We start from the raw sequence: 12,343 nt of genomic DNA, 5'->3' as shown, positions 1-12,343 counted from the left end.
CTTCTTGGCAAGGGTGGTTTTGCCAACCCCACCAACTCCCACAATAGCAAAAACCATAGGCTTTTTTTTCTTCTATGTTGCTTTGCTCATCCTTTATTAGCATATCCACTAGATTTCTTGTGTCCTCCTCGATCGTTTCACTGACCAAACCTGATTCGTCAAGCCCCCCTGTCGTTTCAATGTTTTGGAGGTAGGATGCCAAAGCATCTAGGACGCCCGCCAATAGTGGCAGCTAGCTAGATTTGGTTCTCCCTGTAGCAACATTACATAAAACATCAGCACCGACAGGCCGTTAATATAGACTAACTCCAGTTCTGTTTAATTTGTAGCAAACATTCGCTGTGTGTTCATTCTCGTCTTGTACAAAATTTATGCTACAATAGAGCCCCTGATTTACCCTGTTCCTATTTGAAGAACTCTGTAGCATCAGTCAACGTAAGCGGCTGCAATTCGTTGGCGAGGGAGAGAGTATGCACCTATATTCGCAGTGGTATCTTAATATAAATCTCCAAATTTTTGTGGTGGTAGAGAGGCTAGGGGTCCTCTGTAGCGCTAGATACTCTAGGGGCTGCAGATTTTTAGCTCTCAAGCTAAGAATCTAAGGGAAGCAGAGATTGGGAGAGGGGGAGAGTACGCACCTCAATTCACAGGGTTCTCTTGGATCTGGAGATCTTTGCTCTAGTAGAGGCGACAAGGTAACTCTGTTTGTTGGGGGCAAAGCAAAGCAGAGTTCTTTGTTAAATGAAGTGTTTTTGTCTGTGTGGTTCTGTTCTTCGTGGAGAGCAACTAGTTTTTTTTTTTTGATACTTGTGGAGCAACTAGTCCCTATGCATGCACTAGTAGAGAATTGGCTTTCGATACACCCCATTTTGTCCTGGTTTAAAGTTGGCCCGGGACAAAAGGTTCACCAACCGGGACTAAAGCTCGGTCACTGGTGGGGGCTCACCAACCGGGACCTTTTATCCCGGTTGCAAAGGCTAGTGTGAAAAAAAGATCCTGAGAGGCATTTTATCCCGGTTTGAAACACCAACCGGAATAAAAGACCCCTCCTTTTATCCCGGTTTGTAATACCAACCGGGATATCCCGGTTTGTAATACCAACCGGGATAAAAGGGGGTCATTTATCCCGATTGGTGTTTCAAACCGGGATAAAAGGGTCCCGAACGAGGTCACTGGAACAGGACTAAATCCCTCGAACCCTTTTATCCCGGTTTGTAATACCAACCGGGATAAAAAGGGGTCTTTTATCCCGGTTGAACACCAACCGGGATAAAAGGGTCCCCCACGAGTTAATACAAAAGGATAGCATCCCCTCCATAGTCAGATGTGGTGTGTAGGTGGGATGGCAAGGAAGCTACGCGCGAGGCTGGAGGTTGTGGGTTCGAATCCCACGCAGCACGCACGCGCATATTTCGCGTGAAAAATCGCGTGACTTGTGACTTGCAACGTGTGGGGGGCCTCCTGGGAGCTCGGGATTTTTTTTTGCAGCGCTGACCGTGGTGACGCGCATATTTCGCGTGAAAAATCGCGTGACTTGTGACTTGCAACGTGTGGGGGGCCTCCTGGGAGCTCGGGATTTTTTTTTTTTGCAGCGCTGACCGTGGTGACCCGTTTTATCCCGGTTGGTATTACCAACCGGGACAAAAGGGGGATCTTTTATCCCGGGCCACTCAACCGGGACAAAAGACAGATTTTCGGGAGATTTGCACCCTACCAGCCGGGACTAAAGGCCAATTCTCTACTAGTGATGGAAGCTAATAAGCTATCTCATGAGTAAACATATGGCTGCTTAGCTTTATTAGTCACTGTGCATCAGGAGAGCTACTTAGCTACTTACCCAGTGGAACTTGATAATATTTGCTCCGGACATAAGTCTCCCAAACAGTTGGGTGACCACAAAGTAGGGCAGAACGGATCAAGCCTTCACTTATGTCTTCACTTATGTAACTGTTGGAGTTCAAAAGTGGCAGCAATGCAGACCGAAAAAAGCGTGCAGAGGCGCTGGCGAGGTGATCTTCTGATACCCACGCGAGCTAGCGCACCCGTGTTGACCGAAAAAAGTGTCAACACATTAAAACCCTAGGCTCGCTATCCCGAGGTGGTGCATCTAGGTTTTCGCAACGTCCCTGCGAGGACTGGTCTGACCGGCCAGGTGCAGAGGCGCCGGCGAGGTGATCTTCTGGTGCATGCGTGAGCTAGCGCACTCGTGTGTTGACTGACGGGGACCAAGGATGTAGTGCTGCCTGAAGCGCTACGTGGCATCGATCGACCTTGTCTCAATGTTCATCATCATAACGTAATAATTATTACTGTAAAACTTGGTGAAGCGTGTTAACCTCTGTAGAGGCCGCATCTACGTGTTATGTAGCGCCATGAGCCGGCCAGGCATATGGCATGTACAGACTACAACCAACATCCTGAATATCAGCCAGAGTTTACAACAAACACTAATGCTGGCCAATGATCAAGTGTCGGTTGTTAATTTTCATGATATAAGAGATAAAAATGGACGCACATATCTTCATTTCGTAAATAAAACCATGGCAATATGTAATACTGGTAGTAACAAAGTTCAAAGCACTCCTGAACAGACTTCTCTCCCACTTCCATTATTCATACATGCATGCATTGGCTAATTTCAGTTGAAGCACCGACCATCACCTTTGCTTCATGCATCATGATCAGTTCGTGTTTGTCTTGCCCATACAGCAACAAGGACATACACTTTGTCGCACAGCTTGTCTGAGCTTCGGAACCAAGCAATTCTCCAGCTTTTCTTGAACAACAAAACACCAAATGCCATCCAGGTACCAACCACGAAGCCACAACCGAGTCCAAGATAAAAGAATTGTATCCCATGACCTTCTTCAGTTCTTCCTAAGTCACCTTGCTTTGGCGCCTGACCCTCACTTGAGCAATTGTTTTGAAGAGGATGCCCGCAGAGACCGATGTTGCCAATGTACATAGTTGGATGCTGTGCATAAAGGGTATCAAGCTGCGTTCCCGATGGAATTCTTCCTGTAAGATTGTTGTATGATAAGTCCAAGTAACTTAAGAATGCTATATTTGACAGACTGATGGGTATTTCGCCTGATAGCTTGTTCCTCGAGAGGTCTATTGATTGCAATGATTGCATTTCTCCAATCTTGTTTCGGATAACTCCGGTCAAGTGGTTCCTTGACAAATTCAAATTCACTAGCCCACCAAGAACAACTATTTCTTCTGGAATTTCGCCTATTAAATTATTAGAAGATAAATCAATGCTCATCATGCTTGTGCCCAGAACTCTAAAAATGTCACCGTACTTCAATTCCTGCCCCTTCAAGTTAATAGACAAACTATGAAGAATCGGCCTCCCATTATATATATACAAAATAGGAGTAGGATCAAAACTAAGGATTGAACACTCAGCTATGTACTGATGTCTCATTGATTTTAGATTTGATAGGTAGCTCGGAAGAGAGCCTGATATCTCATTGTTGTTAAGATCCATGTACCGAAGGCATGCAAGATTTGTGATGTCCACCGGAATGTTCCCAGAGAACTTGTTATCACTTAACCGTAGAATCCTTAGTTTCGATAATTTTCCAATCCACGTTGGCAATCTTCCAGAGAAATTGTTCATAGACAAATCTATGAACATAATCATTTTTAAGTTCTGTACAAAAGATGGGAACCCTCCTGACAAACTATTGTTACTTAAGCCTAAAAATTGCACATCTTCCATTACCCCAAGACATAATGGAAGTACTCCCTCCAAAAAATTGTTGGATAAATCCAAGACAACCAATCCTTGGTATTTACAAAAAGATTCAGAAATATGACCAGTGATTTGGTTGGAGAACAGAGATAGCTGTTTTAGATTGGCGGATCTAGTAGCAGAAGGCAGAGGTCCTGACAAGAAGTTATTGGACAAGTCCAAGGCACTTATGCTTGGTGGCAATGTAGGTATCTGACCGGTTAATTGATTTGAACTGAGAAAGAGTTCTTGTAGTGACATGAAGCCCATATTGGTCGGCAAACTTCCGTTGAGTTGATTATTAGAGATGTTCATGAATTCAACATTTGAAAAGGCATCAGAGAACCATTGTGGAAGCCTATCAGCTATACCTGCACTTGAGATATCAAGATGGGTAATGTTCACATGCCACTGAAGCCACCCCGGAAACAATGGGCCCATCTGGCAGGCTCCAAAGTTTGCGGCATCTAATCTAAATGGTGGTTGCCAGTCTGAGCTGATCTCAATCTTCAGGGTATTATATGACAAGTCTATGTATTGCAAGCTCCTTGCACTAACAAAGTGTTCCTCGGTTATCACACCATCCAATTTATTATTATTTAGGTCCAGATGGGTCAGATTGCTAAGCTTACCAATCTCATATGGGACATTTCCACTCAGGTTGTTGCAACAGAGACCAAGGGTCCGCAAACCAGCAAATTGCGCTACCCGCATCTTGGTAGCATCCCGGTCAATTGGTTCGAACCTAGGTCCAGCTCTTGTAATTTGTTATGTGAGAGCGAGGCAAATTTCTCAACAACTCAGTTACATCTCCGTGTAAGTTAGAGAAATAAAGGTTCAGCACCTCCAAATTGCATAGATTCTTCAGATCTGTGGTCATGATGCGATATTTATCATCATCATCATCATGGAGATTAACTGAAAGATCAAGGACTTGCAGTGATATCATGTCTCCAAGAGCATCCGGAAATTGACCATACATGCCGGTGGAGTCGAGGTAGAGGTATTTGAGGCTTGTTATGGTCAAGAACCAGCTGGTCATGGATGGTTGAAGGAATTTTGGGAGGCATCCAGCTCCTCGAGGTTTGTAAGGTTCAGATGAGGCAGCGACTGGTTTGCGCTTGCTAGAGAACAACCAGAAAGACGAAGGACCCTCAAAGAAGGAAGCATGTTCATGACATGAGGCCAATCCACTGTTGTGCTGAGATCCACATCCTTCAGATTAAGATATTCGATGGAAGAAAGGCGTGTTAACTATGATATATCCATTGAGTTTGTGTACGTATATGAAAGATCCAGATGCTGTAGCCTTGATAAGTTTCCAAGCTGGGGAGGCACACTGCCGTGAAATGATATGTAAGAGAGGTTAAGATACTTGAGGCTCTTCAAAGAGCCCAAGAACTCGGGAAGACGGCCAGTTGGCCCTGCTAGATGATTAGAGCTGAGGTCAAGGTGCTCTAGATGATCCAGAGCAAGCAAAGAAGGACTTATCTTGCCCTCCATTCCTTCTTCGTAGTTGCCTCGAAGTCGAAGCTTGTGGACGTGGCCAGTCCGGTTGCTGCACCGGACGCCTCTCCACCGGCAGCAGTCCTGCTCGTCGTGGCCACCGTCTCGCCGCCACGAGTTGAGGAGACCTGCAGGGTCGCTGGTGATGCCGTGCTTGAATGACAGCAGGGCGTCCCTCTCGTGCGGTATGCAGCTAGGAAGACTAGCTGTGTTATCACTAGCGGCTGGCCGGGGCTGCTGCTGTGCATGTGTGGTGAGGAACAAGAAGCAGCTGGACAACACGAGCATGGCAGCTATGCCTATGCGATGCATGGTGGCAACCAACGACAATGCCCCTATGCTGAACTGCCCGTGGTTTGTTCTATTGGACGCCATGGTAGCTAGAACGAGTACTGAAGATGCCTGCTGGCGTGCAGGGAAGAGACATGCATGTACTCGTGAATAGTACGTATTTATTATTAAGTATAAGAAGAAAAGACAATCATCTCGCGCGCGAATCTTTTTGCCCAAGTAGAAAAAGAATCATAAGCCGACGGTAGAGGAGCGTAGAGGGAAGGTGGGGAAGGGGGATGCCGATCGGAGGGCTGGAATCGCCCGGAGAAGGCCATCGGGGAGGCACCACGCGACGGACGAAAAAAAAGTCTCCTTTTGATTTTTTTTTAGAGATATAAGAAGAAAAGACAATCATCTCGCGCGCGAATCTTTTTGCCCAATTAATGCAAATGCATACACGAACTGTGTTTAATGCTAACTACCCTAGTACTGTGAATAGTATTATCAAGTAGCAAAAGAATCATCTGTGTTTAGCACTAACTACATAGTCTAGTGATCCCTAGCTAGTCAATGCCCAATAAGAAACCAACAAAGTTTGTTACGTCTCTAACTACAAGACAAATCACTATTTTATTTTACTGCTCAAAAAGACGAATCACGCGCTCTGCTGGAGTCGATCCGATCCGGACGCCACAAAATCCAGCCCACGTTGCTTCCAATGGTGACAAGGTTAGGTTGGAGCTAGAGGTTATTCAAGAATTTTCGTTAATTACTTTCTCTTCTGCTTCACACTACCATATAATGCTTGTCCAGTTCAGTACTACACGTACTTAGCCAGGCCACTTAGGTGAAACGACATTTAAGTAATATAAAACAAGCATGATGGTCCACGCAAATAGAACGAGTAGCTAGATTTTTTCAATGTAGTATTTAGGTTCTATATGAAAATATTTTTTTCCAAATTTTAATTTGTCTGTTGGTATCCTCTCTTTATGTGTCCTCACTTCAAACATCAACATGAACTCTTTATAGCGTACTACTCCCTCCATTCCAAATTATCATCATACATAGCAAATTCGATGTACCAAAAAAGTCAAAGCGACTTATAATTTGGAACAGAGGGAGTACTTTTTCCCTCTCTCCCCGAAATCCTTTTTCTTTACATCTTTTTTTAACAATAGTGCTGGTTATTATTTGTGTAGCACAAATTACTAACAATTTATTATGTGAGGCTAAAACATCACCAACAATGACTAAAACTCCGTGGTCGTATACGTAACCAACAAACACAAAGTGGGCCGTTATGCCGGCCAATGCAAAAGTACACTGCTGCTAACAACGCCGACTAATCGCCAACTGGACACTAGATTAGCCACTGCTATATAGGTCCAAACCAGCATATGAGGTGGACCATTGTGCGTGCTATTGAGGAACCACCATATGAGGTGGAGAGGGAGGCAAAAGAGGAGCTCTAGTTGATTTAGAAATTTTCAAACTAGGTTTTGAATTCCAACGAGACTTTGGCTCAGTTGTATCATTTGCAGCGCTAGTGTTAATATAAGACCCTGTTTGGATCGAATCCTATGTGATTTTAGAGGGGAGAGATTTTAGAGGGATCGAATCCTTTGCAGAATCCTTTGCAGCGCTAGTGTTAGTGGCACAAACGTGTAAGATTCTTGCGGTGACCGTAAGATTTCAGTATGGCCCACCATTAGATTAACAAGCATCATTAGATCTAAGTACAGTAAATCATCCGATGGTCTAGAAATGAGGTGGGTACAAGTCTTTTGGGTGAGTATTATTTTCAATTCTTTCGTTCTTTTATAGTATATAGAATACGTGTAAGATTCTTATGGTGGCCCTAAGATTTCAGTATGGCCCCCATTAGATTAACAAGCACCGGATCTAACTACAATAAATCATAAGAGGGTCCAAATATGAGGTGGGTACAAGTTTTTTGGATTATTTTCAATTCTTACGCTCTTTTATAGTATAGATAAGTGTTGATAATATCTTTTATAAATCTACACTACTAGACAAAGAGCCATCATTGCCGCCCTATCACCATCGGTTTTTTACACGATCCGGTGGTGATGAATGGAACCGGTGGTGATAATTTGACATCACCGCCGGATGGTATCAACAACCAGTGGTGGAGGGTGGAGGGGGACTCACGTACCCAAAGTTTCTATGCGATTCAACTCTAGTAACTTTGAAGTCTGGCTCCCCCACCCGCGGCCCTTCCTCCTTATCCGCTTGCTCCCTCCCGCCCCCGTCCGCTCCCCTCCCCCCACCGCTCCCTCCTCTATCGCCACCTCCACTCGACCACTCCCCTCCGCCTTACTCTCCACGGACCATGGTCCACTGAATCACACATCTCCCCGTCTGAGCTACGAATATCAAGAACAACAAAGCTGCTACTTCCACGGACCACAGTCTGTTGTTTGCCGTCTCAGGGCACGTACAATGGGCGTCGGTTTGCCGTCTGTGAGCTAGCATATTCAAAAAGACCCTTGTCCCACCCGAGAGACGGCCGCGCCGTCATCTCGCAAAGAGACGGCCGCGGCTCGTGCTCCCAAGGAAAACAGACGGCTTCAGCACCGTTGTACGGCGTTGTTGTTGAAGACGAAGCTGAAACTCAATCTCCTGCGGCAAAATCGACGGGGGAAGGAGACATGGCGCGAAGCTTCTCGTCGCTGCCTGGGGAACCTGCTCGCCGTCGCCGCCCGGGGAAGCTGCTCGACGTCGCCGCCCGCCCATCTCGGTCCCTTGCCGTTGCTGCCCACGGAGCTGTCTGGCATCGCGCAGAAGCTGACCGTCGCAGCCCGCCTAGCTCACCGGCAGCACCCTGCCGCACCCTCCCTCTTGTGCCACGCCGGACGTCGCGCCGCGCCGCCACCTGTAGAAGCACCAAGCACTAAGTGCGGCCGTGAGAGAGCTGGAGAGAAAGGGGCCGCGCCTTGAGGTCCTTGACCTCGACCCCTCCAGGAGCGTGAGGAACCAAGGACATGAGAGAGAGATGAGGAACGGAGAAGATGGGTGGCCTTGGGCTCATCCAGTCATGTGAAAGGATATGATAGAAAGGAAAAGATCTGCTTTGCTAGCTGAACGGCGTGACAAATGAGCAGGAGTGCTGGACGGCCCTTGAGGCTACACAGATCAAATTTACACTTGATCACCATGATTTATGCGCCCACAAATAGATTAAATACTTCGTAGACAATCTAAAAGATAGATCTTTGTATAGGTTGTCTGTTTCACTGTCTGTCTGTACGTGACTTGCAGACGGCAGCCCTATAAACTATTGAACGTACCCTAAGGTACACATTATGGACTCGTGGCATTAACTGTCGTTAACATCACAATGCTTGGTTTCCACAAATTACTTGACAGTACCCAAAAGTCACAACACAACACAGCATGACCTCATGGGAACGAAGTGCTACGGCAGCGAATCTGAAACAACACTGCGATGGAAGGACTCACAAACACAAATAACAGATGCATAAGAAAAAAGACAACAACATGCGGCAGAAGTACACTGGTGTAACACAGCTGGTGTATATGCAGAGAATTTATGCTCGTTGTCAGGGTCGGATACAATCAGACAACAAGCTCATGAGTCATGACGTGGCAGGTTCTTCTGCTGCCCGCTTCAGGACGATGCCGGCGTTGCAGAGCAAGGCCCAGAGATGTGTCTCGAACTCCCCACCTTGCGCGAGCTGCTGCTCAATGTGTGCAGCGCCGTTGTCAGGCGACGATGCGACGTACAGGATCATCTCCACCCAGAAATCCGCCATGGCCTTCCAGCTTAACGAGACTTCTGCTGCCTGCTGCTCAAGTTGCTGTCCGAGCCGCAAACCTTTCTGAAAGGTCGTCAGGCTAGACTCGTCTTCTGGCAGCTCAAGTTCCTGAATCTTGGTTCTCTTGGCCTCCATAGACATCCTTGTTGATCCTAGTAGATCTCTTGGTTCCTGCAACACCTATTGAAGGACGACTTTCGCCGTCAGACTGTGCTCTGGGAGCAATTCAGGAAGAAATGCCACCAAGTAGACACAGTATCTTGACAACGTCGTGGCGACTCTACGATATCCAGTGCTCGGCTCCTCCAGTGGCTGGGACATGCCCTCATCCTGTGATTGCTGGGGTGTTATTTCCTCCTCCAGTGGCCGGGACATGTCGCAGTAGCAGGTTGCAATGTGCCATATGACGATGGTGTGCGTGAGTGTCTCTTGCCTGCAGGTCCATGACAAGTCATCATCCAGGCCGTGCACACGCAGTGACCTCGTGCCCATGGTTGGCGGACCATTCATGTCCTTGATAGTACGCGCTACCAACATTCTCAGGCTGTCCGGAACACTGACGTCTTCTTCCTCTGGCGGATGATGCTTGATAAAACCATGAGACACTAGGGATAGCACATATACCTTGCACCATGCTATAATTGCCTTCTTGGATGAGTGCCAATCATAGTCTTCCATGACTGAATACTGACCCATTTTCTCCCGCCAGTAAGACGACCGTGAATAATTCTTATTGTGTGGAGCAGCAGTCCGGTCGATGACAGAAAAAGAAAAACAGGAAGGAATGCCGGTCGCTGCAGGGTAATACAGAAAGAGATTCCGTATTGGAATGCCGGTCGCTGCAGGGTAATACAGAAACTGGGGCTGCTGAATCATGGTGTACATGATAACTACTGGTACAGCCGAAAAGAGTAGTGCCAGAGGAGCTGAATTACCACCTGACAAAACTATAGCAAGTTCTCCAATTAGAAACCCCGCTGCATAACAAGCTAGGTAGAACAGAAAGAGACGGGCCAATTTCACTATCCCTTTTTTATGTGATACGAAGCCATAAGTTATGTCCGAGTGGTAGTTGGTGAAGTAATCGTGAAGGAGAACTAACTGGATATCGACAATGGTGAATGCCCTGTTGCAGTCTGCTAGCAGCTCCGTCAGTACAAAGTCACGCACCTGCGGATTTCCGTCCTCAGCGCAAGGGAACCCGAAGTAGCGCCGTGCTAAGAGCCGGCAGAAGCTGTAGGAGAGGCAAATGTCTGTATCCACGGCACAATCTGTTGGCAGCCGGCTGTGGTGCTGCAACCCATCACTGAAATTGATCCATCGGCCATCTCTCAGCATAAAAGGATATCTGCAACCATCGTGCAGGCCGTCGGGAAGTTCCCCCATCAGAGAAGGCTGACGACGACCTGGACTCAGAGCAACTCCAAGAGCTTCCCTAAAAGTTCTTACCTAAAATGAAGCTCTTTCCAAAACTTTTTTCCCAAAAAACATATCAACCCATGGCAGATCGCTAATAACTAGCCCCCAATATTTCAAAAAGACCACATCATCGTAATTGGATCCAACCTCCCTACTCTCTCCCTGTCTCATTCTTTCTTCTTCTTCCCCACGTCCATGGTGGCCACCAGCTCGTCGGAGGCCAGCTGGAACAGCTGCTCCATGCAGCTGCCCAACGAGCCGCCGCCAGCTGACAAGTTGCACGCTTTCACTAGTGGTGCCGCCGGCGCTCTGGCCGTTGAAGCGGGGCCGCCTTCCAGGGCGAAGAGTGAGTGCACCGGCCACAGGCGCGCTTCGACGACGTCGTCTAATAACCTGCGGCGGTGGCTTCTCGACGTGGCCGGGTGCGCTTGTACCAGGGGTGATGGCGACGGCGAGGAGTCAGTGAGTGCTGACGAAATGGAAGCCAGTGGCGACGTTCTCAGGGCTTGTGGCGAGAAATGTAACAGTGATGCGCGAAGGCTGTCTGCAAGAACAGAGTTGATCCTGGAGCCCGCGGTGACGGTGAGGCCTGGGAGCAACAGATGGCTCCTCGACGGCTACAGGGTCCTCGCCGGAAGGGATGTGTTCTGTCCCGTTGAGATCGCAGGGCACGGTCACCGCCGGTGCGCCAACTTGGTTGAGATGTCCACACCGGCTGTCTTGCATCCCGCAGCGACAGCCCCCTCCTACGAGCAGCAGCGTGTCAAATCTTGGGAATTTGGCAATCGTCACCGGGAATGCTCCGTGCATGGAATTGGGGAAGAACCGGTCGCGACGAAGGTGTTTTTAGTGTCCGCGTATTTTTTCAGGAAGGATGGAAGAGCTGTTGGAGGTAAGTTTTTTTTCCTGTGAATAAGGTTTTGGGACAATTTTAAAGAAGCTTTTGAAGTTGCTCGCACCATATAGTCAGCAAACGTTTTGGTCTCATAATCCAGAAAGATTGCTCGTGGTTTAGCCAGCAGAACATATAAAACTGGAGCAATACATATGATTGTAAAATACAGATCCCATACCCACTCCTAGAAAACCCCCCTTTAGCTACGCTATAGTAGCAACGCATATTAAAAGCGTCTCTATATCAGCATGTAAAGATATTTTTTTGGCACAGTTTTGAAAATGTGTCGAGTGTTACAATATTAGAGACGCTTAGAGTGTTATTAGTCTTATTAACATATTTTTTAACCCGCTATTGAAGTTGTCTCAAAATGACACGGAGTTAGACACACTTTAAATCGTCATTATCCACTAGACACGTTGTAAAGCATATCAAACAATTGTCTATAGCCAGATAAAAATACTTTCTGACTTGATTAGAAAACGTATCGAATTGATACAAAGTTTGACATGCTTTCAACCGTGAATTGTAGACAAGTCGTAAAGCATATCAAATAACCATCAATAGGCATGTAAAGATGAATTTTGATGCAAAATGGAAAATGACACTTTTTCAAAACAAGGAACCTAATATTTGTAATCATTGGAGGATGAATAAAAAATATACTGGAACTGTTAAAAAAATACAACTAAAATCTAACTCAATTTG

At 46.7% G+C, this 12,343-nt stretch overlaps 1 protein-coding gene and 1 pseudogene across 1 annotated transcript; both read right to left on the bottom strand.

The window, feature by feature from the left end:
• LOC105914894 overlaps positions 1-12,343 on the bottom strand; it is a 41,726-nt pseudogene that overhangs the window by 17,808 nt on the left and 11,575 nt on the right.
• LOC111258192 (brassinosteroid LRR receptor kinase-like) lies at positions 2,521-5,637 on the bottom strand. The gene has a single exon (XM_022829072.1). It carries the CDS (start codon positions 4,451-4,453, stop codon positions 2,669-2,671), a length of 1,785 nt encoding a protein of 594 aa, XP_022684807.1. The 5' UTR covers positions 4,454-5,637; the 3' UTR covers positions 2,521-2,668.

The sequence above is a fragment of the Setaria italica genome, chromosome VIII, assembly GCF_000263155.2.
Source record: "Setaria italica strain Yugu1 chromosome VIII, Setaria_italica_v2.0, whole genome shotgun sequence".
Lineage (NCBI taxonomy): Eukaryota > Viridiplantae > Streptophyta > Magnoliopsida > Poales > Poaceae > Setaria > Setaria italica.
Note: the sequence above shows the minus strand (reverse complement) of the source record. Positions and strands in the feature narration are given on the sequence as shown.